The sequence below is a fragment of the Lynx canadensis genome, chromosome F2, assembly GCF_007474595.2.
Source record: "Lynx canadensis isolate LIC74 chromosome F2, mLynCan4.pri.v2, whole genome shotgun sequence".
Classification (NCBI taxonomy): domain Eukaryota; kingdom Metazoa; phylum Chordata; class Mammalia; order Carnivora; family Felidae; genus Lynx; species Lynx canadensis.
The window spans coordinates 19,325,081-19,350,083 of record NC_044320.2 but is presented as its reverse complement, the minus strand read 5'-3'; the positions used below and the strand labels follow the sequence as shown (position 1 = coordinate 19,350,083).

Genomic DNA, 25,003 nt, shown 5'->3' with positions numbered 1-25,003 from the left:
GGATTTATAAAGAAAGGCTCCTTGTTTGCTGAAGACTGGGGAAGAGAAATCTGCCTCCGCACCCATAAGACCCAACCCTGTGCCCACCTTTTCTATTTATGCTTCCACTTACTCATTTTAATGTGTCGTCTTCTGAGAAGCAGCATGAGGAAGTGGTTACGGGCACATGACTTTGGATCTAGACTACCTGGGAATCCCAACTGTCCACTGACTGGTGTGTTTCCTTGAGCAAGCTAATTAACCCCTCTGGGTGTCAGTTTACTGATTCATACAATGGGAGAAACAATAGTGCCAGACTCCTAGGGTTGGTTGTGGGGATTAAATATGTTCATGTAAATGAAACACTGCAGTTCCCAGGACAGAGCAGGTACACTCGAAGTGTTAGCATCCGCTGCTAAGAAAGACTGGAAAAGTGGCATGGGGGCTGAGGATTTTCTGTCCCCCTCTGTTCCCTGCTGCATTCTAAACACCCAGCACTGGGCTTGACTTGTAGCAATGGAATTTCACAAACACTGTGGGAGAACCAGAGCTTCCCTATTTGCATTAGCAAAATTGCAGTGGTTTCTAGTCAGCCAGTTGTACTTAAATATGTTAAAAAATTGTTTTGCCCCCCAAGCTTTCCTTTAATGCTATATAATAATACTATAAATAATCAGAACGGTTCCTTTATGTATATAATTTTTATTCCAATAGTAGCTCTCAATTTAAGTAAACTTATTTTATAGAAATTTAAACCTAAGGTTTTGATAGTTCACAAAGCTGCCTTAATTACTTGTTGCTTTGGCAATATTCATGCAAGACAAATGTTAATTTCACTAATACATCTTCTTGCTAAGATATACCGAACAAAATTAGGATATAATCATTTAAAAGAGATTCTGAAGGTGACTTTTACAAAACACTCTAACATAAGATGCACCTCTTTAAAGTAGCAGATGCTTTGATTGAAGCAGTGGGGGGCACTGATGGCTGGTGTTTCAAATGGGGCATGAATGTCACGACCCTCCCTGTTGTCTTCCACACAAGGGGTGAAAAACGCAGATGAGAATGAACTGCGGGAGATTGCCTCTGAACCAGACAGCACTCATGTGTACAATGTCGCTGAATTTGACCTGATGCACACAGTTGTGGAGAGCCTGACGAGGACAGTCTGCTCCCGGGTAGAAGAACAGGACAGGGAGATCAAAGGTAAAACAAGGAACAGAGGGCGGTCATTCTATGCATGTGGATATTACCCTGTGCAACAGTCTATCATGGATTATGAAAATTTTTACCATTTTTTTATGTTGACTTTCTAAAAGAGTCCTTTATTCCCCTAAGACGTGAATCATCAGAGTAGAAAAGGGAATATACTGACATCCCACTGAGAGAGGAATAGTTTAACCACTAGATAATTTTCTCCATGGTGTTGCATTTAGACCATCATGTGTGTTTGCTTTTTTTAACTAAGCTTTGGGTTTTGAGATAATTGTACATTTATATAAAGTTTTAAGAAAGAATGTAGAGAGAGATCACGTATACTTTACCATTTCCCCTTATGGTAACGTAACAAAAGTACAATACAATATCCCAGTCAGGATACTAGCATTGATAGCCACAACACAGAACATTTCCATCACCATGGAGATCATTCCTGTTGTCCTTTTATGGCCACATTCACTTATCCCTCCCCACAACCTCTCCCTCACCCCTGACAACCACTAATCGGTTCTCCATCTCTAAATGTTTTCCATTTTGAAATTACATAAATGGAGTTATGTGGTATATAATCTTTGGGGACTGGCTTTTTTCCTTCAGGATAATTCCTGGCCATTCATCTTTCTTGTTGCATGTATCAGTAGCTCTTTCCTTTTTACTGTTGTGTCATATTCCAGGGTACAGATGGACCACAGTCTGTTTAACCATGAACACATTGAAAGACATCTGAGTGGTCTCTATTTTTGGCTGTTAGAAACAGAGCTGCTATGAACATTCATGTATAGGTTCTTGTATGAACATAAGTTTTCTTTTCTGTGGGATAGTGCCCAGGACTGCATTTGCTGCACCATATTGTAGAACCATGTTTAGTTTAGCTTAGTTTTAGTTAAGAAACTGCCAAACTATTTTCCAGAGTGGCCGCAGCATTCTACATTCCCACCAGCAATATATGAGTGATTATGTTTCTGTGCATTGTCACCAATATTTGCTGTTGTTACTATATTTTATTTTGGGCATTCTGATAGGTGTGTAGTGATATTTCACTGTGGTTTTCACTTGCATTCCCCCGATGACTAATGAAGTTGGACATCTTTCCACATGCTTATTTTGCATCTGTATTTGCTCTTTGCTTGTTCATGTCTTTTGCCCATTTTCTAGTTAGACGTGTGAATGTGTGTGCATGTGTATGTCTAGTTTTTAACTGTTGAGTTTTGAGAATTCTTCATTTATATTTTAGGTACTTATCCTTTGTTAGATATGTGGTTTGTTAACTATTTTCCCCCAATCTGTAGCTTGTCCTTTCATCCTTTTAACAAGGTCTTTTGCAGAGCAAAAGTTTTAAATTTTAATGACGTCCAGTTTATCAATTTTTCATTTTATGGTTATTGCTTTTGGTATCAAACCTAAGGATTCTTGGCCATAAATTGTAAAAATCCCCCTTTGTATTTTTATTCTAAAAGTTTAATGTTTTACATTTAAGTCCATGATCTGAGTTAAATTTTGTAAAAGATTTGAAGTTTAGTTCAAGGCTTTTTTTTTTTTTTTTTTTTTTTTGCCTATCAACGTGCAATTACTCCAGCACTACTTACTGAAAATGCTCCATTTCTGCTGCTGAATTGCTTTATACCTTTGTCAAGTATCAGTTAGGCAGATCTGTGTGGGTTATATCTGGGTTCTCTAATCTGCTCGTTTGAATCTATGAGTCTAAACCTTTTCTAATATCATACAATCTTGATGTACTGGAGCTCCAGAAGTCTTGAGATTGAACAGACTGTGTTCTCCCTCTCGATTCTTCTGTTTCAAAATTGTTTTCACTGTTTTACTTTCTTTACCTTTCTATATAAGTGTGAGAAGAATCTTTTTTTTTAGTTAAAAACATTTTTTTACTGCTTATTTATTTTTGAGAGACAGAGACACAGTGTGAGTGGGGGAGGGGCAGAGAGAGAGAGAGAGAGGGAAACACAGAATCTGAAGCATGCTTCAGGCCCTGAGCTGTCAGCACAGAGCCCGAGGCAGGGCTTGAACCCACCAATGGTGAGATCATGACCTGAGCCAAAGTCAGAGATTTAACCAACTGAGCCACCCAGGTGCTCCAAATGTGAGAAAAATCTTTATCCTACAAAAAATCTTGTTGGGATTTTGTTTGGAATTGCATTAAATCAATTCTCAATTATCAAATATTAATATGAGAAGAATTGACATCCTTCCTGTGTTGATTCTTCCAGTCCTCAAACTTGGTAAGTCCTTCCATTTGTTTAGATGTTCTTTGATTTCTTCATCAGCATTTTATAATTCTCAGAATACAGGTTCTATACAGATTTTGGTCTATGTACATCTAAGTGTTTCAGTTTATTTTGAGTGATTTTTATTGTATTTTATTTTTTAATTTGGTATCCACATGTTCATTGCCAGTATATACAGATCCAGTTATATTTTTGTATGTTTATTTTGTATCCTATGACCTTGTTATTTGAACATGCTAATTAATCCTAGGTTTTTTTTTTTCCTCTAGATTTTCAGGAATTGTCTATTTAGGAAATAAATCATACCCTTCACAAATAGGGATAGTTTTATTTCCGTGGTTTTTATCTCTGTGCTTTTTATTTTCTTGCCTTATTTCACTGGCTAAAATTTCCAGCACTGTGATGACTAGGAGTGATGAGATGAACATCTTTGCCTTATTCCTCATCTGGGGAGGAGAATTTCTGCTTTTCAAGGAATTAGTTCATTCCATAGAATTTATAGAATGTAGGTGTGGAGAGTTATTCATAGTATTCCCTTATTATTTATGTCTGCAGGGTCTATAGTTTTTCCCCCGATATAGGTAATTTTTGTGTTCTCTCTCTCACTCATTTTTTCCTTTTTCAGGCTTGCTAGAAGTTTGTTCTTAAATGAAAAAACAAGAACTTTTCAGAGAACTGGCTCTTGGTTTCATTGATTTTCTCTGTTTTTCTTCTGTTTTTAATTTCATTGATCTTCTCTTATTTTTCTTATTTTCTTTCTTTTACTGGTTTTGAGTTCATCTTGCTCATACTTTTCTAGATCGTTGAGGTGAGAACTTAAATTACTGATTTGAGACGTTTCCTCTTTTCTAATGTAATTACTTACATGGGATAATTTTCCTTCTCAGCACTGCTTTAGAAGAGCTCTACAAATTTCAATATTTTGTATTTTCATTTTCATTCATTTCAAAATATTTTTTGATCTTCTTTGACATGTCCTCTCTGACTCATTGATTATTTAGAAGTGGTTGTTTATAGTTTCACAGTGCTTGCATGTGAACTATTCTATTACCTGTCTGTGATTAGTTTCTAGTTTGATTTCATTGTCATTAGAGAACATTCTCTATGTGATTTTTACTGTTTTAAATTTTCCGATGTGTGTTTTATGGCCTAGAATGTGGTTTATCTTGGTACATGCTCTGTGGGTACGTGAAAAGGGTGTGTATTCTGCTGTTGTCATGTACAATGTTCTATAAGTTTTGACTGGATCCCGTTGGTTGATGGTCTTGTTGAGTTCTATATCCATGTTAATTTTTCTGTCTAGTCATCTTATCAATGGTTGAGGGAGAGATGTTGAAGTCTCCATCTATAATTATGGATTTGTCTATTTCTTCTTTCAGTTCTATGAGTTTTACTTTATATATATTGCAGCTTGTTGTTTGTTGCACACATATTTAGGATGCTATGTTTTCTTGGTGGATTAGCCATTTATCATTATGTAATGTCCCTCTTGCCTTTACTAATTTTCTTTGTTCTGAAGTCTGATATTAATATATTTGTCTGATATTAACATAGCCATGCCTATTTCCTTTTGATTAATGTTTACATGATACAACATTTAAAATCTATTTATGTTCAACCTACCTATATCATATTTGAAGTGAATTTCATGTAGACATATGGTCATATGTTTTAATCCACTCTGATAACCTCTTCCTTTTAATTGGTATGTTTAGGCAGTTTCCATTAATGTAATTACTGATATATTTGGGTTTAGGCCTGATATTTATTTGTTGGGTTTTTTTTTTTTTTCTTATTTTTTCTCTCTGGTTTTCATTTCTCTGTGATCCTTATCTTTTTTTTCCTTTGGGTTTCTTATAGTTCTTAGAACTCTGTTTTTGTGTATTCATAGTGTTTTTTTTTTTTTCTGGAATTTCTTCGTATGGCTTTTTTAGTGGTTGTTCTGGGTATAATGTTATATATACATATAAATTATTCTAGTCTGCCTGTGTTGACATTTGGCATTTTGAGTGAGGTGTAGTTATTACCTCTTTTCAAGTTCCTTTATCACACCTGTGTATAATATAATTGGCTTAAATGTTTCCTCTCTATATCTTCAGAACGCATCAGAAAATATTATAATTCTTTAACTATAAAACATAACTTAGGAAACTCAAAAAGGGAAGTAAAATATATTTATCCATATTTTTATGCCCTCATTCTTTCTTCCTTTCTGTGGCTGCAGGGTTCTTTCTTTTCATTATTGGGTTTGTTTTTTTTCTATTTAAAGAACTTCCTTTACTCATTCTTTTAGGATAGGTCTGTTGGTGGAAAATCCTCTGATTATTAATTTTATTTCATCTGAGAATGCGTTGATTTTCTCTTCATCCTTGAAAGCTATTTGTGCTAGATATAAAGTTTGGGATGGACAGCTCTTTTGTTTTAATACTTGAACAATGTGCCACTTTCTTCTGGCCTGCATGGTTTCTGATGAGGAATCTGCTGTGACTAGAATTTCCCACCACCATAGATAAGGTGTCATTTTGCCCCTGTGGCTCCTAAGATTTTTCTTTTGAGTTTAGTTTTCAGAAGTTTGGTTGTGGTATGCCTTGGTGTCAGTTTCAATGGTCATTTTTGGGGGTACCCTTATTTCCTTGAATCTATAGTTTATGTATTTATTTATTTTGCCAAATTTGGGAAATTTTCAGGCATTATTTCTTCAAGTACTGATTCACCGCTAGGTGTCCTCTGACACCATCCCAGAGGGGACAGGGAGTGGTGTTTCAATACTAGTAGGTGGGGTTGGAAGTCCAGGCTTTTCATATGGTCTCCACTGATATCACAGATGGGGGTGTGGTGGAAAGATTTGTTACCACCTGTCAGGGGTGATTATCTCTCTTCCCTACTTGACCTTTTCTCACACGGCTCTGGCTGTGGGCTGGGAGGGGGAGAATGTTGGGGCATGCCATTACAGCCAAGAAAGTTGGAAGTGTTGGCTACCCACTTAGTAGCCTTTGCTGACATGAATAGGGGTGGGGCCACAGGTTTTTTTGTGTAGTATTTGTCGAGAATAGAACAGTTATTGCCTGAAATTTTTCTGTCTTGGCAGGCTGACCCTTTTCTTGTCCTTTGGCTGGAGAGAGCAGGCTTTGTTGGGGCTTTTTTTTTTTTTTTTTTTTTTTTTTGGTCTGTATCTATTGGTGTTTCTAGGTTGCTGGATTCTTTAGTTCCATGTGCAGGACATATGAGGTGAAAGGAAAACTCAGGAACTCATCACTGTAGTATTCCTTGGGTCCTGCCATCCCTTATTTGCCATCCCACATACAAGGTTGTGATCTGAGAAGAGGGTGATATCCATATCCTCCTGTGAGAATTTGGTTTTATATCCTGCTTTCATTGTATCCAGGGTGTGGAATGATTCTATTTGGCTACATGTCTTCCATCATTCCTCTTTCCCTGGACCAGATCTCTTGGGACTAGGTTGGACAGCCAAGTGGTAGTTTCTTGAACACATTTTTCTGAGTATCTTAATGAGACTACTTTAGAGACTGACTTTTCCCACAAAAAAAACTCTGCATGTGGTTCTCGATAAAGCGTAGAATATAGTTCCTAACCACAGTTAAGTATTCAATAACTATGGTTTCCTCCCCCCCCCCCCATCATTATTCTGGTTACTAAAGTCCCTAGATGGTAAGAAATCCTAAAGGTCAAGGACTTTTAAATTTACATGTCCCAAATCTTTTATAGAATCATTTGTTTTAACATGTATATAATACACACAAAATGCTAATATAGTGTCTAGCTCATACTGAGCTATTCAGTATATGTTAGTTGCCTTTTCTTCTCTTTTTACTTTCAGATACTGATCATTTGTTGAATTGAACTCTTCGGAAAAGACTGTACCCCTTGATGCTTAAAAATATAGACACTTAGGTCAAAAACTCAAGTACCAATCTCAGCTCTGATATTTACTAATTGTGAGAGTTGGTCATTATTTAACTTCATTGTACCTTGGTTTTCTCTTGTACCAAATGGAAACAATAATAGTAACTATTAGAGTTAAATAAAATAATACTTCTAAAGAACTCAAGAGAGTACCTTTAGATACACACATGCTCAATCAATGTTGTGTTTTTTTTTTTAATTGTTACATAGCAATGTCTTTAAGAAAGTATTTTGGAGTCAAGGCCTGGCTTATTTACGTCCATATCCTCAGAACCTAGCATAGTGATTGGTATATAACAGGCACTTAAATGTTTCAGTGTTTCAAATGTCAGAATGAATAATTGAATCAACTTGGCTAGAAATGAAATATTAGAGGTAGCATGAAACCAAGAGGCATTTCTAACTAATGGGGTTTCCTGGGTACATAAGAAGTAACTTTGGGAAAGAGGTTCACTTTATGTGTTTCTCTACTCTAGCGTCAGCCCTTGCCACCATTGGGCCGCCTACACAGCTGATTACTTCTGAAGTCACTGCCAGGAGCTTTATGGTTAACTGGACTCATGCCCCAGGAAAAGTGGAAAAATACAGAGTCGTGTATTATCCTGCCAGGGGCGGAAAACCAGACGAGGTAATAAGGAGACGATATTTTCAAACCATTATTTTCATTCCCTCTAGTCTTCCACTGTAGTGAGGACAAGACAGAAATGCATATATGAGGAGATGATTCTGTCACAAACATTTAAAATTCTTTGGACTGAAGTACATTTGCATGTGTCCACTTTGTTCTCCCATCTCTCTGGTTATGGCATTTATACCTTCTCCTCCCACCTCTGTCAAATAACCCTCGGGGCTGGTCATGTGTTCATTTCTAACATGACTTATTTTGACTTTTCTTCTTTGTAAAATCAATACGTTCTAAAGCAGAAGGAATCAGTAGTTAATTATGTGGCCAGAGCCCCTTTTTGCTATTCATGTATTCTTTCTACTTTGGGAGTGGTCTGAACTTTCTGCCTTAATGAAGTATGCACGTTCCAAATTATGTGGTCATATCGTCCTCCAGGGTTCGGGATTTCCTAGACATTTGTGGAGAGATTAGTGCCATAGAGAAGCCACAGTAAAGTATCTGTAGCCAGCTTTTTTCATGGTTCGACCATCACAGGAGAGAATACCTATTGCCAGATGACTGGGTCTTTCCCATTTCCTACCTTTGACACAGTAGTCACAGGGAATATGTTAAAATGTGATGAAATTTCCCTTTCTTGCTTTCTTTTTGAAGTGCTGACCTTAACCTTTTGTTGTTCCAACCTCTGATTGACCTCAACATGTCTCACAATTTTTTATGTATTATGGCAGGATTTTTAATTTTTTTCTTGAATGTTAGAGAAGTAGATCTGGGAGATTTAAATCATCTGGACCCCCCCCCCCCCAAAAAAAAAAAGTGCTTCCAGTGGTTCTTTTTCATGACTACTAAATCACTTAAATGCTTCCCAAAACTCCATGGAAAAATATCACACGTCAACTGTTTTAAGTAGAGGTGGTTAGGGTAACAGTTAGCCAGGGAAAGACACTCTCCTTCAGGTATGGATTACTAAGGGACTTTTGGATATATTCCATGAAAGGTGCCTCGCTTCACATAGGAATTCAAGGAGAATTAACTGCCACAGTGGAAAAGAGGATGTGGCACAAGTAAGAAAATATTTAATGAGGGGCGCCTGGGTGTCTTAGTCAGTTAAGGGTCCAACTTCGGCTCAGGCCACGATATTGCGATTTGTGAGTTTGAGCCCCACGTCAGGCTCTGTGCTGACAGCTCGGAATTTGGAGCCTGCCTCGGATTCTGTGTCTCCGTCTCTCTCTGCCCCTCGCCTGCTTGCACTCTGTCTCTCTCTGTCTCCAAAATAAATAAACCTTTAAAAAAAATTTAAAAAAAATTTAATGAAACATTCTTGCTAGAGATATTTTGCTGTTTGGTTTCAATTCTGCATGTCAATTCAATGCAATTTCATATTCTCATTCCTTGAACTGTTCTTTGATCAGGTGGTGGTGGATGGAAGCGTATCTTCTACGGTGTTGAAAAATTTAATGTCTTTAACTGAATATCAGATAGCAGTCTTCGCAATATATGCTCACACGGCTAGTGAAGGCCTGCGGGGAACTGAAACCACACGTATGTATTGAACGTCTGACTTTGTTTTTTTTTTTTTTTCAACGTTTATTTATTTTTGGGACAGAGAGAGACAGAGCATGAACGGGGGAGGGGCAGAGAGAGAGGGAGACACAGAATCGGAAACAGGCTCCAGGCTCTGAGCCATGAGCCCAGAGCCTGACGCGGGGCTCGAACTCACGGACCGCGAGATCGCGACCTGGCTGAAGTCGGACGCTTAACCGACTGCGCCACCCAGGCGCCCCGAACGTCTGACTTTGTATGGCGTTGCTTCAGTGGCCTTTCCTAAACTGGAATTCCTCTCAGGTTGTCCTGATGGCCATCCTGAATCAAAGTCATAGAAAATAATAGCGGTGCCATACGTGGTATTGGCCCATCCTGTAATTGCACTTGGCAGGTGCTGCCTATTGAGAGGGATATCATAAAACTTGGGTATGTTTAGGTGGTTAAGGGTGCAATACATGTATTAACTCAACAAATGTTTGGTGAATGTGTATTATGAACTAATTTAACTGCTGACTCATTCACGTCTCCTCACTGTCTCTGATTGAATGCGTTGTTTACGGGTATCTGTTCACTCATATATTTGTTCATTCAACCACCCATTCTGTCATTTACTAAGTGACATGACTGTTTTTAATTGCTGCTTTATGTCAGACTCTATGCTTGGTGATGGGTATAAAATAATGGTCAGAAGAGTCTCCTTGCTCTTGACTGGCTCCCAGAGAAATGTGCCCATCACTGTAGTGGGTTATAAGAAACTAGAAAATGTTGTTTCTGCTTTTAAACATTCACTGTGTTTTCCCTCTCAGAAGGGGTTTGCATGGCTGTACGAACATATTTAAGGATGAATATCATCTGAAAAATAAGCAAGCACGCTGATAAATGGCAGAGGATTAAAAAAAAATTATCTTGCAGTTGCTTTACCCATGGCTTCTGACCTTGAACTGTACGATGTGACTGAGAATAGTCTGAGGGTAAAATGGAATGCAGTGCCCGGAGCCTCAGGATACCTGATCCTCTATGCTCCTCTCACAGAAGGTCTGGCTGGGGATGAAAAAGAGGTAAACACCTGCTGTCTACTAGAGTCCCAGAATCTTTGACTTCCTGAAAATGAATTTTTTAATTATAAAAATTTAATGTATAATACTTAGAAAATTCACATTAGTAAAAAGGGGAAAAAAATCACCTGTAATCCTGCCACCTAGAAATCGCTATTGTTAACATTTACTTAAGTCCTTTTCAATGCATTTTTAAACACAGCAAATGGGAATGGTTTTGTAGTCTTCTGTTTTCATTTTGTTTATTGTGAATACATTTTCTTACCATTAGAGAATATTTTATATGTTCCTTTTAAACAGTTGGTTCGTTGGTTTGTACCAGGTCATGTTTAATTAATTGCATGTTATTGGACATTTAGATAATGTGTTGTATAAATATGCTTTTGTGATCATTCTTAACATGTAACTTCGCAAGGTTGTCAGATTATTTCCTTAGGATACATTTGTAGAAACGGAGTTTCTTTTTTCAAATGGCATGCAAATTATTAAGGCTTATGCTAAGCATTAGCAAATGATTCTAGAGAAATTTGTTATAATTTATATTGCTATATGCAATTCACAAATGGCTATTTCCCTCTATGTTCACTGACTTAGAAACTTTTTCTTACCAATTTGAGAAGTAGAAAATGTATTGCATTGGTATGGATTATTTTTTTTGCATGTATTCTATTTTAAATGTTGAATCTTTGACTTTCAAATGATTTCATCTTTGTTTTTAATTTATAGGGAATGATGAGTATAATATAGATATTCAAGGAATAAAGAGGAAATGTCTGTAACACTTGGGAGTGTGAGACCAGGCAGATAGAGTGATTAATAGGGGGGAGTTCAGAACTCAAGTCTTTGATATTGTCTAACCATTGTCTTTAACATTGCCTCTGGCGACAGAAATGTTTAGGACGAAAAATGTGGTGAATCTGAGTATCAGGAACAGAGCATTGGTGACATGTGGGTTTTTTCTTATTTCCAGGGCTTAGACAGCTTTACTTCATTTGGATTTAATGTTGATCTGAATTATTTTGGCAGAAGGGAGACTTCAAAAATGATGCTAGAAAGATGATCAGCTTCACCAAGAAGGAAAAAAATAAGAAAGAAAGGAAATACCAGTTCACACCCAGTAGATTAGCAAACAGTTTTTAAAGTCTAATAATAACTGCACATTAGTGAGTGTACAGGAAACAGAATCATTCATGTAAATTGGTATGCAAATTGGTACAGCTGCTTGGAGAATAATTTGAAATAATATCATCAAGTTGAAGATGTGTACCATTTTTTTTAGGAATATATCTTAAGGAAACCTCCTGCAAGGCTTTTTTTGGATGCAAGCACTTGGTCAGAACAGAATGTTGCAAACGACCAACATGTTCATCAATAGAGGAATGGAAAATAGCAACATATTTATACAAACAAATACCATAAAAAATATAAATATCATCTCTGTCCCCTTATATCAATGTGGATAAACATAGCATTGACAGAGAAAAAAATTGCAAAAAATTATGTTCACATGGTTCCATTTATGTACATAGTTAAACATACAGAACTATATATTATTTACAGATATAAACACAGTAGAAGTAAAAAACTGGATCAGTAAGATGCATCTCATCCCTAGGGTGGAGGTAGTGAACAGAAAGAACGAGACAGAACTTTGGTTTTATCTGAATATATTAGCTCTTTTTAAAATAAGATCGGAAGTCAATATGACAAAATGTTCCTATCTATTAAATTTGAGTGGTGGGTGGAGGGTGAATTATATTCTTTTCTCCACATTTATTTTCTATATGTTGAAATACTTCGACATTAAAATTTCTAATTTGACAATAACATTGGCAGTTGTGTGGCTGGAGACTATGGAGATATTTTTCTTTCTTCCAAAACAAAAATAAAACCATGCTGTGATGCACTTGTCACACTGCTGAGAATGTTGGCTAGTTTCTTTGACTTCAAGGGTCAGAAAAATCATTCTGGAATCAAAAAGCAAATTGCAACATTGGAGGTCAAGGTGGGTTGATTGTTGATCTCTTCTGAATCCTGGGAGAAAACTGCGATCCCAAGTGCACGGGCCCCTTTGTTGAATGGAGTGACAAAACTGGTCCAGTTCAATCAGGCTTGAGGCAAACACTGGGCACCCAGCCTAGGGAGTGGTTAGAATTAGCCAGTGGTGAGAGGTGCCCACTTGGCTGTGTCCCCAGCTTGCTTAGAGCTTATACTCTTTCTAGACAACATTTGTGACTCAGTTCCACCCACACTCCTTTGAGGACTAAATTTTTGACACTGTTATCCTTTCTGAGATTACTACTTGTCCAGATGTAAAGAGTTATCCTAAAACAGCACGTGTGGTACATTCATTTTTGTATGGTCCCATGGCATCTGTTCCTAATATAAAGTGACACAAGACAGTGAAAAATTATGACTGAAGCCTGTCTGAATAAGGGGTTGCAAGGAGACAAAATTCTCACCTTAACTCAGTTGCACTCTGATCACCAGGAGTGGTGCACACTGGCAAATGATCTGATAACGTGTGTTCTTTTCAGATGAAAATTGGAGAGACCCACACAGATATTGAATTGAGTGGGTTGTTGCCCAATACGGAATACACAGTTACAGTTTATGCTATGTTTGGAGAAGAGGCCAGCGATCCTGTTACGGGCCAAGAAACGACATGTGAGCAATTCAATTGTTCAGAAGAAATGCTGTAATAAAAACCCAAATAAATGTTGGGATTCTAAATTGGAAATACTGGTTTAAGTTGAAACTTCTTAAGAGCTAATTGTAACTTTAGAAAATGTAAATTTTATTTAGGGGAAGGAAATGTACTAGTTGATTAAAAGAAAGGAGGGGGCAGTCCTAAAAAGTGATGTCCCTGGGTACCTGTTCCTAGGACGGGCATTGTTTTTTTGCTTGTTATCAAAAAAAATTTTTTTTAACATTTATTTATTTTTGAAAGACAGAGAGACAGAGTATGAGTAGGGGAGGGCCAGAAAGAGAGGGAAACACAGAATCTGAAGCAGGCTCCAGGCTCTGAGCTGTCAGCACAGAGCCTGTTGCAGGTCTCAAACTCACAAACCGTGAGATCATGACCTGAGCAGAAGTTGGATGTTCAACCAACTGAGCCACCCAGGCACCCTGAGGACTGGCATTTTTAATGCAGTAAGGAAACTAGACATTGTTCCACCATGCTGTTGTATTTAACTGGACTCCAGAAAATTTTAGAGCAAAGTGTGCACAATTCTTGAAATCATTCTATTGCTTTTCTCTCTCCTATACTTTCTCTCCAGCCCCTTAAGTATTAAGAGAGTCACTAAGTTCTATAGGCTCTTTAATGACAAATAATCAACGTGTATTGAATTAATGAAAGTAATCGGCCTTTGGGGTGAGGAAGCATTATACTTTGTGGCTATGGCTGACAACCATGGTTATTTGTCTTCTAGGTTTTTTTTCTGCTGGCCCTTTCAGCACTATGTCACAGGCTCTCACATCAATGATCGATTGCCTGGGTTAAACTCTAATTGCTCTTCTGCTCCAACTGCGACTTTGGCCAAGTTACCTCAATCTTATGACCTATATAATGGGGATGTTGTAATCTCTTTGCAGTCTATTGTCAGGGTTTAATGAGATACATGAGTTATTATAATGATCAGTTCCAGATCTTCTCGGATTCATACAGAGCACGTGATAGACCTTCACAATTGTTTTTACTGTAAACCTGTAAAAGCTCACGAAACTGTCAAAGATTATTGATAAATTTTAATCTGTTGAATTGGAAGGGGGGCCTTGAAGAAGTACAAAAAGCTGTGGAATTGATGGTCAAGAATCTGCAGAAATACCATTACCTCTTTAAATAGTTTTAAAGCAACAGCAAAGTGTTTTTTTTATTTTTTTTATTTATTTATTTAAAAAAAATTTTTTTTTTCAACGTTTTTTATTTTTTATTTTTGGGACAGAGAGAGACAGAGCATGAACGGGGGAGGGGCAGAGAGAGAGGGAGACACAGAACCGGAAACAGGCTCCAGGCTCCGAGCCATCAGCCCAGAGCCCGACGCGGGGCTCGAACTCACGGACCGCGAGATCGTGACCTGGCTGAAGTCGGACGCTTAACCGACTGCGCCACCCAGGCGCCCCAAAGTGTTTGTTTTTATTTAGTTTCACAAATCCACTGGGATTTATCCAGGGCAGGACTCCTACTCATTGAGTCAACAAATATATATTGAGAACCTGCTATATTGGGGATAAAGCCAAGAACAAAATTAATCCCTAATCCTCTAAAATTACAGTATATTGAGTGAGAGATATAGTAGACCAATAAAAGTGCAATATAAAAAATAAACCAGGGGTAAAAGGTAGCATTGGAGTGGAAGGATTACTTTACATACAGTGATCATGGAATACTTCAGTGAGAAGGTGACATGTTCAGAAACCTGAATCTTCGATGACTCAAAGGTTTCTGGCCTAAGCAGTGGGAAGAATGGAATTTCTATTTGCTCAGAGGGAGAGATTGAGAGAAGATTGGAAGAGATGGCTGAGTCAGTGGTTCAGTTTTGGACAAGTTAAGTTGGAAGTGCCTAATGGATACCTAGATGGAAAGGACAGAGGCCATCAACCTCATTTTACACATGGGAAATTGCAGAGAGGAGGAGTAGAGTGACTTTGCCAGAATCATATGACAGTTGAATGAAATAGCTAAGATTTAATTTCAGGTGCTCTGGTTTTTGATCCATTAGGTTTCTTATTTACAGCAGGTCTTAATAATAGCCTTGATTGGAGAAGAAGGGCACAAAGAATTTATCTAAATCTTACTTATTTCTTAGCATGTATAATTTATCAATACTATTCATTCTTTACAAGGAAATTTTTTTTCTTTGTTAATTTGTTAATTTTCTTTGTTATAAGTTATTATCTGGGTGAAATTTTTCATATGTAAGTAGTTGAGAAGTCAAAGATACTGGGGGTTTTGTGGCTTTTTAACATATATGTTATTTAACATTTTAATTATGTTCTATTCCTCTTACTGCAAAGTGCCTTTAAGTCCACCAAGAAACCTGAGAATCTCCAATGTTGGCTCTAACAGTGCTCGGTTAGCCTGGGACCCAGCTTCAAGAAAGGTCACTGGTTATCGAATTGTGTATAACAACGCAGATGGGACTGAAATTAATGAGGTAAACTGTGGATCACAATGTCTTTTTTTTTAAATTTTTTGAAATGTTTATTTATTTTTGAGAGAGAGAGAGAAAGAGAGAGTGGCAGAGTGCAAGCGGGGGAGGGGCAGAGAGTGAGGGAGACACAGAATCTAAAGCAGCGTCCAGGCTCCGAGCTGTCAGCACAGAGCCCAACATGGGGCCCGAACCCATGAACTATGAGATCACGACCTGAACCGAAGTTGGAGGCTTAACCGACTGAGCCGTCCAGGCACCCCACAATGTCTTTTCTTTTGGTGGTTGTATATTAGTTTTTAATGGCTGCAGAACCGAATCATCCCAAACTATAATGGCTTAAAACAATACTAATTGTTTATTTTATCTCATGGTTTCTGTGTGTCAGGAATTAATGTGTCAACTACTTGGACATGTAGTTCTGGCTTGGGGTCACTCATGAGATGGTAGCCAGAGAGTGGCTGGAGCTGGTGTCATCATAATGGCTCCTTCATTCACATGTCTGGTGCCTGGTCTGGGAAGACTGAATCAGCCGGGAGCCAGCGCAGCTCTCTGTATCTCTAAGTAGCCTCTTCACATGATCCCTCCAGCATGGCAGCTGTAGGGGAACTAGACTTTTTGCATGTTTGCTCAGGAGTCCCTAGACATGTGTCCAGAGAGACAGGGAGAGAGACAGAGAGAGAGAGAGAGAGAGAGTGCAAACATGTGCTAGGTGGAAGCTGTGTCACCTTCTGCCACACTCCACTGGTAGGAGATATCACAAGTCTCTACATGGATTCAACATAGGGAGGAACACAGGTCCCTCCTATGGTGGGAGGCAGGAGGGATGGGAGACATATGTTGATGTGGCCATCTTTGAAGTATATAGTCTGCCCCCGTGGAAGGAGGTGGAGAAGTAGGTGTCTTCCTAGATGTTGTAAACGAGAAATAATGACAGTGTTATCCAGAGTATCCTTCTGCTGTTGAGTAAACTAACATCTGAAAGATGCAAGTCAGATGAGTTAAATACAAAACTGAAGAATTCAAGTTTTGTGTAGGAAGATGCTTTGAAATAACAGAACTTATTAAAACTCATGATGATGCAGTATCTTATACTCAGTGACTAATACTTTTCATTAATTCTTTCCTTGGGAATATATTTTAACAGGATTGATAGCAGAGTTATTATTATTTTTCCTCAGCTTGGTCCAAGAAATTAAGACCAAGAGGGAAGTATGTTGGATTACATCACTTCTAGTTTCTGACCAAGTAAAGAAACTATTTTCATTTGCAGAGACAAACTGTTTCCTACAATTAAATCCAAACAGTAGTTTGCAGAATGGCCCCTCATACAGGACATTGGGTAATGAATGGACAATACTGCACATTTGCTGTTATTTGATATTTGTATATATTGTAAAATGATCAGCACAAGAAATCTACTTAACATCCACTTAAAAAATATATAGCTGTTGTGGCCTCTTATGATATTTTATTTATTTGCCTTAATGAAGAATGACCCCAGGCTATATATTTGTTGAGAGCTACATATGCTTTTTTGGTAGGGTTTTCAATCTTGGAGATGCCTTTGGCACTTATCTACTTTGTGTTGTGCTGGAAAACTAGAAAACTGTATTTAGTAAAACTGAATTTAAAACATGAGAAAATGGACTACAAATGAAAATCTGAGAAAACATTGTTTGAGTAAAATACATAAACAATGTGTGGTTTTGTAACATTTCCATCTTAACTGGTGTGTGTGTGTGTGGGTGTGTGTGTGTGGGTGGGTGTGTGTGTTCTTATTTCTTAATTCTTAACCATGCAATTGAGATTAGATGTGGCTAGACAAATATCTTTTGTTTACATGTAATATTACTTTGCCTAATTTGTAATATTACTGATTTGCCTAATATATGATTTTAAGGGTGAGTATTCCTACCATATTTTAATAACTTTAACTTTAACTTCTATTAATTAAGCTTTTACTTATAGGTAATACTACAATTAGGCTTTTAGGAAATTTCCAATACATTCTGAAAGGAACTTTAAAATGTCCCAAATAAAATCTACTTCTATGTAACATGCAATTGATTGTAAGCTTTTGTTTACATGTTATATATCTGTGCTTTACCTCCTGTTCCTCCCAACTTCCTTCCTTCACTTCCTCTTCCTTGTATCCTTTCTGCATTACCTGTCTCCCCGACTGCTTGGAGACCAAGGAAGAAAAATAAAACAGAGCACCCAAATGTCAGTGATGATGATGATGATGGTGGTGGTGCTGGTGGCTCACAGGTGTTGAGCACTTACCTTGAGCCAGCCACTGTTCCGAGAGCCCCCTCATGCAATCCTTAGAGAAACGTGCTGAAAACATGTTGTCAAACGGAAGACAGAGCCGTCTTAGATAGCATGTGATAGGAGGGTATTTGGGGAAACGTACAAGCATGATGGAAAACTAAAGTGCTGCCATTTGAGTTTTATACACGAAAGGCCAGTTTTCAGACTCCAAGGCAAGTCCAGTTCCCGACAGCTATGACTCAACAACAGAGCCCAAAGTGGAGCCCAGTCCCTCTTTCCTCATCAAGGGCTCTATCTTCATCCCTCCCAGAATTAGGCTGAAATTAAGCTTTTAAGCCAGACTGTTTGAAAAATTTTCAAAACTGGTTGCATAACCGTGAGATCATGGTCATTTGTTACCATTTTCCCAAATTCTTCTACATCTTGAAAGTCCTACCAACAGAATCAGTTCCAGAACTTAGTCTAAAACATAATATAACTAACAAAAATATATGACGCCTTAAAGGTTTCATTTGGTCAAATAAAATAATCAATAGTTAATGCATAAAATATGGTCTGTTCAGAGTCAAATAAAATGCTTTAATAAATAAAATAGATCTTTTCAACAGATACAAGGATATATGTAGAAACATATTGAAAAGGTATACACTTACACATATATGCTTTTATATATATAAATACGTATATAAAGGGGCAAAACTGTGTGTGTATATACACACTATTCCCCTTTTCATCTCTTGGTGTACCTGAGAAACTTTAATTTTTAACTGCTTTTGTGGATGTTTGATATCCTCACTAAATTGCTATTGGTCACAGATTTGAGACTTAGAGGTCAAGGCATAAGTATCCATTCCAGTTAATAGTTTTGTATCTGGAAAGCTAGTTAAAGATCTTTGGGCCTCCTATTCCTTCTTTGTGAAATAGCTATTATAAATACCCAGGGTTTGGTGGGGGGAGGAGGAGGCTAAATAAGACAATGAATGTAAAGTTCTTGACACATCGTGAGTGCTCAGTAGATAGACTCAGCTATTATTTTTTTAAGTTTTTTTTTTTTTAATATTTGTTTTTCAGAGAGAGAGAGGAGAGAGTGCGAGCAGGGGAGGGGCAAAGAAAGAGGGAGACACAGAATCCAAAGCAGGCTCCAGGCTCTGAGCTGTCAGCACAGAGCCCCACGCGGGGCTGGAACCCACGAACCACAAGATCATGACCTAAGCCAAAGTCGGATGCTTAACCGAATGAGCCACTCAGGTGCCCCTAAACTCAGCTATTATAATCCAAAACAACAGAAGCAATATGCAAATATAACTTAGAAGAACATGTCTTGAACTCATATTTTAAATATGCATTTGTCTTTTCTGTGAGTTGAAGTAATGAAGCCATACTGTAAATAGTGTTTACAAGCATAGGATTTAGAATCTGAAACATTTGTGTGGAGGTACTAGGTACTAGCTGGTTTTCCACTGGACAAGGTCCTTAACTTTTCAGAGTCTCAAGTTTACTGTCTTCAAATTAAGCATAAAGATTAGCTAGACTACAAGACTGTGGGCTAATGATTAAGTGAACTAATACACGTGAACCATACAGACAATACCCGAACCAAAGTAAACATTAAATGCTAAGGATGACCTATAATATTATCAGGCCCAGACTCAGAAGAAGATAACCCCGTATCTTCAGTTAACTCCTGCTGTGTAACTAACACCCCAGCTGAAAATGACAACCCATGATTATGTAACCTGGGCAGAGCTCAGCAAGGACAGCTTGGCTCTGCTGCTCCTTGTAGTGTCAGCCGAGGTGACTCCTGCATTCGTGTGGGAGCTTGACTGGGCCAGACCTTCCAGGATGACTTCACTTCTGCGTCTGGTGTCTCAGCTGGGGTAGCTGAGAAGGCTGGGGACGGTTGGCCCTCTCTGGCAGAGTGGCTCAGGGCTCCGATTGTGTGAAAATGGAAGCTCCTCCTCCAGAGCTGACCCTCTCCTTTTTGACCTGTGGTTGATTTCTTAGTGATGCATATGGTTTCTGGATTGGTTCTTAGTTCAGATGAGCCCTTTATTATCTCTCTTAAAAAGGAGATTTGGTGTCTCCTCTATGTACTCAAAAGCAAATATAATTCAACACACAGTACTGAAGGAGCAAAGCGAGGTCCTGCCCTGAGGGGGCTTACACTCAATGCATAGGATATAAAATAACTTCAGGCTGTGTTTAGTAGTGGGGAGGAAACAAAAAAGGACGATGTTAGGGGGTAACACTATGAGACAGGTGGAAAGAGAAACCCCCTGTGAGGAGGTAAAAGTTAAGCACAGTCCTGAGAGATGACATAAGTCTAGTTTTGAAAAGAGCTAGGGAGAGAGGGTCCCAGACAGAATGAATTGTGCATGCAAAGGCCCTGAGGTGGGAAAGACATGGACCTGACAGGTCAGTGTGACTGGGGCTCAGCAGGTGATTAGAACTTCGGCAAGAAGGGTGCCTGGGTGGCTCACTTGGTTAAGCGTCCAACTCTTGATTTCCGCTCAGGTCATGATCTCATGGTTTATGTGATTGATCCCTACATCGGGCTTTATGCTGACAGCAGAAGAGCCTGCTTGGGATTCTCTCTGTCTCTGTCTCTCTCTCTCTCTCTGCCCCTCCCCCTACTCACGTGTGCTCTCTCTCTCTCTCTCTCTCTCTCTCTCTCAAAAATAAAGAAATGATTTTTTTTTTAAAAAAAGAACTATGGCAAGAAAAAGGATCACTGCTCCAGATAATGCAAAGCCCAGGCTGCGGGATGCTCTGTTTTGGTTTGGAAGGCAATTGATAGCCAAGGAAGGTTTTAGGTAGGAAAATGGCTCATTTTAGATTTTGATAAAGGTCACATTGACTGCTATGAGCAAATCCCTACAGGAAGCTTAGTCACTTTCCCCTTAACTTCAGGTACTCTCAAGGTTAGTCATCGTTAGTATCATAAATAACAGATCTCACTGACATTGCTCTGAATGTCTCTTGAAAATATTTTAAGTGGGATCTTTTTTTTTTTTTTTTTTTTTTTTTTTTGGGCAGAGTCTGCTTTCAGGTAAATAGATTCATTTCTTCAATTCCCCAGAGTCTCTTTATAGCTAGAGTGAGTGTCTTATTGTTAGTACCTCTCTTATAGGGGTTTTGTGAGGGTTAAATGAGAGAATGTATACAAAGTGCTTAAGCGGGACACCACTTACTCGGTCTATAATATGCCCTCATTGCAACATACGTCAGAGGCCCAAGATCCAACCTTTCAGTGATAAAGCTGCATCTATTTTTTCTCTTAGTCGAGGATGGTTTTGCTCAGGGTTCTGTATTCTAGATCCTGCTTCCATTTCTTCTTACTTTATGGTTTCTTTCTTCATTTTTTGCTGTTCCTATTTCTAATCCTTCCCTTTCCTATACCCTAGGTCCTTATCGTTGGGCTTCATCCCTTATGCCCTCTAAAGAGATCGGTACATATCTTTCCCAAATATGTCTTTCTGTGACATAAAGATAAAGGAATATTTCACATATTTACTATTATCTTTGTATGGATATCCCCTGCATGGCTGCTCATCTGTGCAGCTTGTATAGAAGTTATTGTGTGTTACTTAATCACAAGTTAGTGGAGACCAGGCTGTGAAGCCAAAAACTGGCCACCCCTAGCTGATCAGGCTGGACACATTAGATTTATTTCTAGTAGCACTGTAAATTGTGTGCACTTTCCTTTCTATGTCTTTAACGGGTTGGGAATAATATTGGTTGCAAAGACATCCTGAGAATTAACTGATAGATAACCTATTTAAAGTTGAAGATTAGAAATGTGTAATATAGAAGTTGTTTGTAAAATTCAGTAATTTTTGAAGTATTTAGAGCTCAGCTGCCAGGCCAAATAAACTACAGACAATAATAAAATGCCTATACTTCTTGTGTCTAGAGAGTATCCTGTATAGCTATTATGACTTCTCTCTTTTGCAGGTTGAAGTCGACCCTGTTACCACCTTCCCTCTGAAGGGCCTAACGCCACTCACCGAGTACACGGTCGCCATTTTCTCTATCTATGATGAAGGGCAGTCAGAGCCCCTGACTGGAATTTTTACCACAGGTAAGTCTTATTACGGTTTGAAATTTTATAAGAGAAACTATATAGAAACCAGAAGCTGGAGCATCTTCTTCAATTGTGATTTTGAAGAGACTGCATTTTAATCTTTGTTTGCATTGTATTATTGTTAACAAATGAACAATTGGGCGACTAGAATGTGTACTGGCTAATTATTTTCTGTCAAAGCAAGGGAAAAAGAGGAAAGATTATCTGAATTCCAAAGGTCCCAGTTAAGTAAATGCATGTTCTTTTGTTTCATGGATCTAAAAATTTCACAGCTTGTATTTTCATGTGTGTGTATTAAGTTGAACTTCTAAAATTGCTGATAACCAATAATGTTTTGACCTGCAGAAATGTTAGTTTCATACTATTTAATGTTTTATTTATTTTTAAGACAGAGAGAGACAGAGCATGAGTGGGGATGGGGCAGAGAGAGAGGGAGACACAGAATCCGAAGCAGGCTCCAGGCTCTGAGCTGTCAGTGCAGAGCCTGACGTTGGGCTCAAACTCACAAGCCATGAGATCATGATCTGAGCCGAAGTCAGACACTTAACCAACTGAGCCACCCCAGCGCCTTTTTTTTTTTTATTAAATTGTTTAAAAATGTTTATTTATTTTTGAGACACAGAGAGACAGAGCATGAATGGAGGAGGGTCAGAGAGAGAGGGAGACACAGAATCCGAAGCAGGCTCCAGGCTCTGAGCTGTCAGCACAGAGCCTGAAGTGGGACTCGAACCCACGGACCGTGATATCATGACCTGGGACAAAGTGGGACACTTCACTGACTGAGCCACCCAGGCGCCCCAGTTTCATACTATTTAACCTGAAACATCAATCTATAGCCAATAATGTATTTTCATGCAGACTGAAATACTAATGCAACAATATGGGGTCTTTTAAATACTAAAATAAAAAAAATAAGGCATGACTGCATGAGTTTCCTTTTTGATATATACCCTGGAGTCAATAAATATAAAGCTTTTTTGCCTCTTGGTGGCAACAATTCTGTTGTTTGCTTTCTGAGCTTAACATTGATTGCACTTGGGAAACAGGTGAGTGCTATACTGAGGAGATGAGAAGCTATTTTGGGGACATAAGAAATATGCCCCACTGAGAAATAATGTTCACAGAAAAAAGTTCAGTAAGTTCACAAAATCTCCTGAGGGCTAATTCCAGTTGGGATTTTCCTGGTATCCTGTGAAAGAGTTTTAAAATCTCTGATTTCAGAGGTGCCTGGGTGGCTCGGTTGAGCATCTGACTCTTGATTTCAGCTCCAGTCACAATCACCCAGTTTTATGAGTTCAAGCCCTGCATCGGGGAGAGAGAGCCTGCTTGGGCTTCTGTCTCCCCACCCCTCTCTCTCTCTGCCCCTCCCCCGCTTATTCTCTGTTTCTCTCTAATAAATAAACTTAAAAATTTTTTTAAATAAATAAAATCTCTGATTTCATGTCATAAAAATCAAAATGACTGACAATGACTGATAATGGTTGGATGCTGTGCTCTAGCCGTACATCCCAGAAGTGTGAAACTGTGGAAGGTCTGGTAAATCATTTTTCACTTCCGATGACACCCATATATACAAGATTAAAAGGATGAAGGTTCTTCTTTAATTTATCACTAGTGCATGAGTTAGGCATAAAAGCAAATAAAACTAAAAGGGGCATATCTCAGGCCTCAGGGGCACCAATTTGTTAATTTCGTCAACATATTAAGAAAATAATGCTTTTGGAAAATAATGAATACAGCACTCTCACTGTTTTTTTTACAGTTAGTGAAAAGAACCAATAGAGAATCTAAGAGTTCTGGAAATTAGTGGAAGACTTAAAAAATGTGCTGTGTCCATGGTCTTCCTAATTATACTGTGGGTAAATGCTGGCAAAAGAAACTTAAGGCCACACCGGACTGATGGGCGATGCTTTCTCGGCTCCCATGTGTTTTCCTAATGCTAGAGGTTCTTCAGAGACTCTTTTCTTCTTGCGGTCCCGGGAGCTGCTTGAGTTTGGCTTTCCTGCCTTCTCTATTCCCTGACAAAGTGTCCTTCCTTGGCTCACAGAGGAAGTTCCAGCCCAGCAATACTTGGAAATTGATGAGGTGACGACAGATAGTTTCAGAGTGACCTGGCATCCCCTCTCAGCTGATGAAGGGCAACACAAGTTGATGTGGATTCCAGTCTATGGAGGGAACACCGAAGAAGTGAGTTGTCTGAAACAGACTGAAAAGTAATCCGGAGCATTTTCTCTGGAAGTGAATACCACTGCTCCATTTGAGGTGGTCTCCACTTTAAAAGAGATTGAGAATCCCAGAAGTAATTAACATTTTGCCTGGCATCGAGTTTTAGAAATGTCAAATTATATGATTTTTGTAAGATTAAAATGGCTTTTCTAAGATTAAAATGGCTTAAGCCTGTATTTTATATATTTTTCACATTCTTTGACTTTCATAAATGTGAATAAAACTTCAAAATGGCACTTTTACAATACTAATACCTTATTTGTTGAGGGAATTGAAAGGAATGAAGTCTCTGGTTTGACTTTAAAATTGAATTCAATGACCCTGGAGTTCTTTATGCTCAGTTGAATCTTGCTTATGTTTAGGATGACATTTTTCCTTTTTATTATTTTTTCTTAAATTTCACCTCTGTTTTTCAAGTAAATCCAGTTACTGAGCGCCAAATGCTTTCCAGGTCATCCTAAAAGAAGACCAAGACTCACATGTAATTGAAGGCCTGGAGCCCGGCACTGAATATGAAGTCTCGTTGTTGGCTGTACTGGATGATGGAAGCGAGAGTGAGGTGGTGACCGCTGTAGGGACCACGCGTAAGTCTCGGTCTGGCTGAGATGGACTTCATCAATTCTCATACCCTCCCTCCTCCGAGGTTCCCTTCCCATCCACCTCATCCGGGGCTACAGAGG

At 38.5% G+C, this 25,003-nt stretch overlaps 1 protein-coding gene across 4 annotated transcripts in view; it reads left to right on the top strand.

Annotated features, from left to right (window-relative positions):
- Positions 1 to 25,003, top strand: part of COL14A1 (collagen type XIV alpha 1 chain) — a 212,306-nt gene that overhangs the window by 57,209 nt on the left and 130,094 nt on the right. For all 4 annotated transcript variants that reach the window (XM_030304294.1, XM_030304296.1, XM_030304293.1 and 1 more), the window contains exons 9-17: positions 1,027 to 1,188; positions 7,841 to 7,992; positions 9,399 to 9,528; positions 10,444 to 10,589; positions 13,124 to 13,253; positions 15,606 to 15,745; positions 21,968 to 22,094; positions 24,145 to 24,284; positions 24,775 to 24,907. In XM_030304294.1, the coding sequence (XP_030160154.1) occupies positions 1,027 to 1,188; positions 7,841 to 7,992; positions 9,399 to 9,528; positions 10,444 to 10,589; positions 13,124 to 13,253; positions 15,606 to 15,745; positions 21,968 to 22,094; positions 24,145 to 24,284; positions 24,775 to 24,907 (1,260 nt within the window). The remainder of the gene's footprint in view (positions 1 to 1,026; positions 1,189 to 7,840; positions 7,993 to 9,398; positions 9,529 to 10,443; positions 10,590 to 13,123; positions 13,254 to 15,605; positions 15,746 to 21,967; positions 22,095 to 24,144; positions 24,285 to 24,774; positions 24,908 to 25,003) is intronic.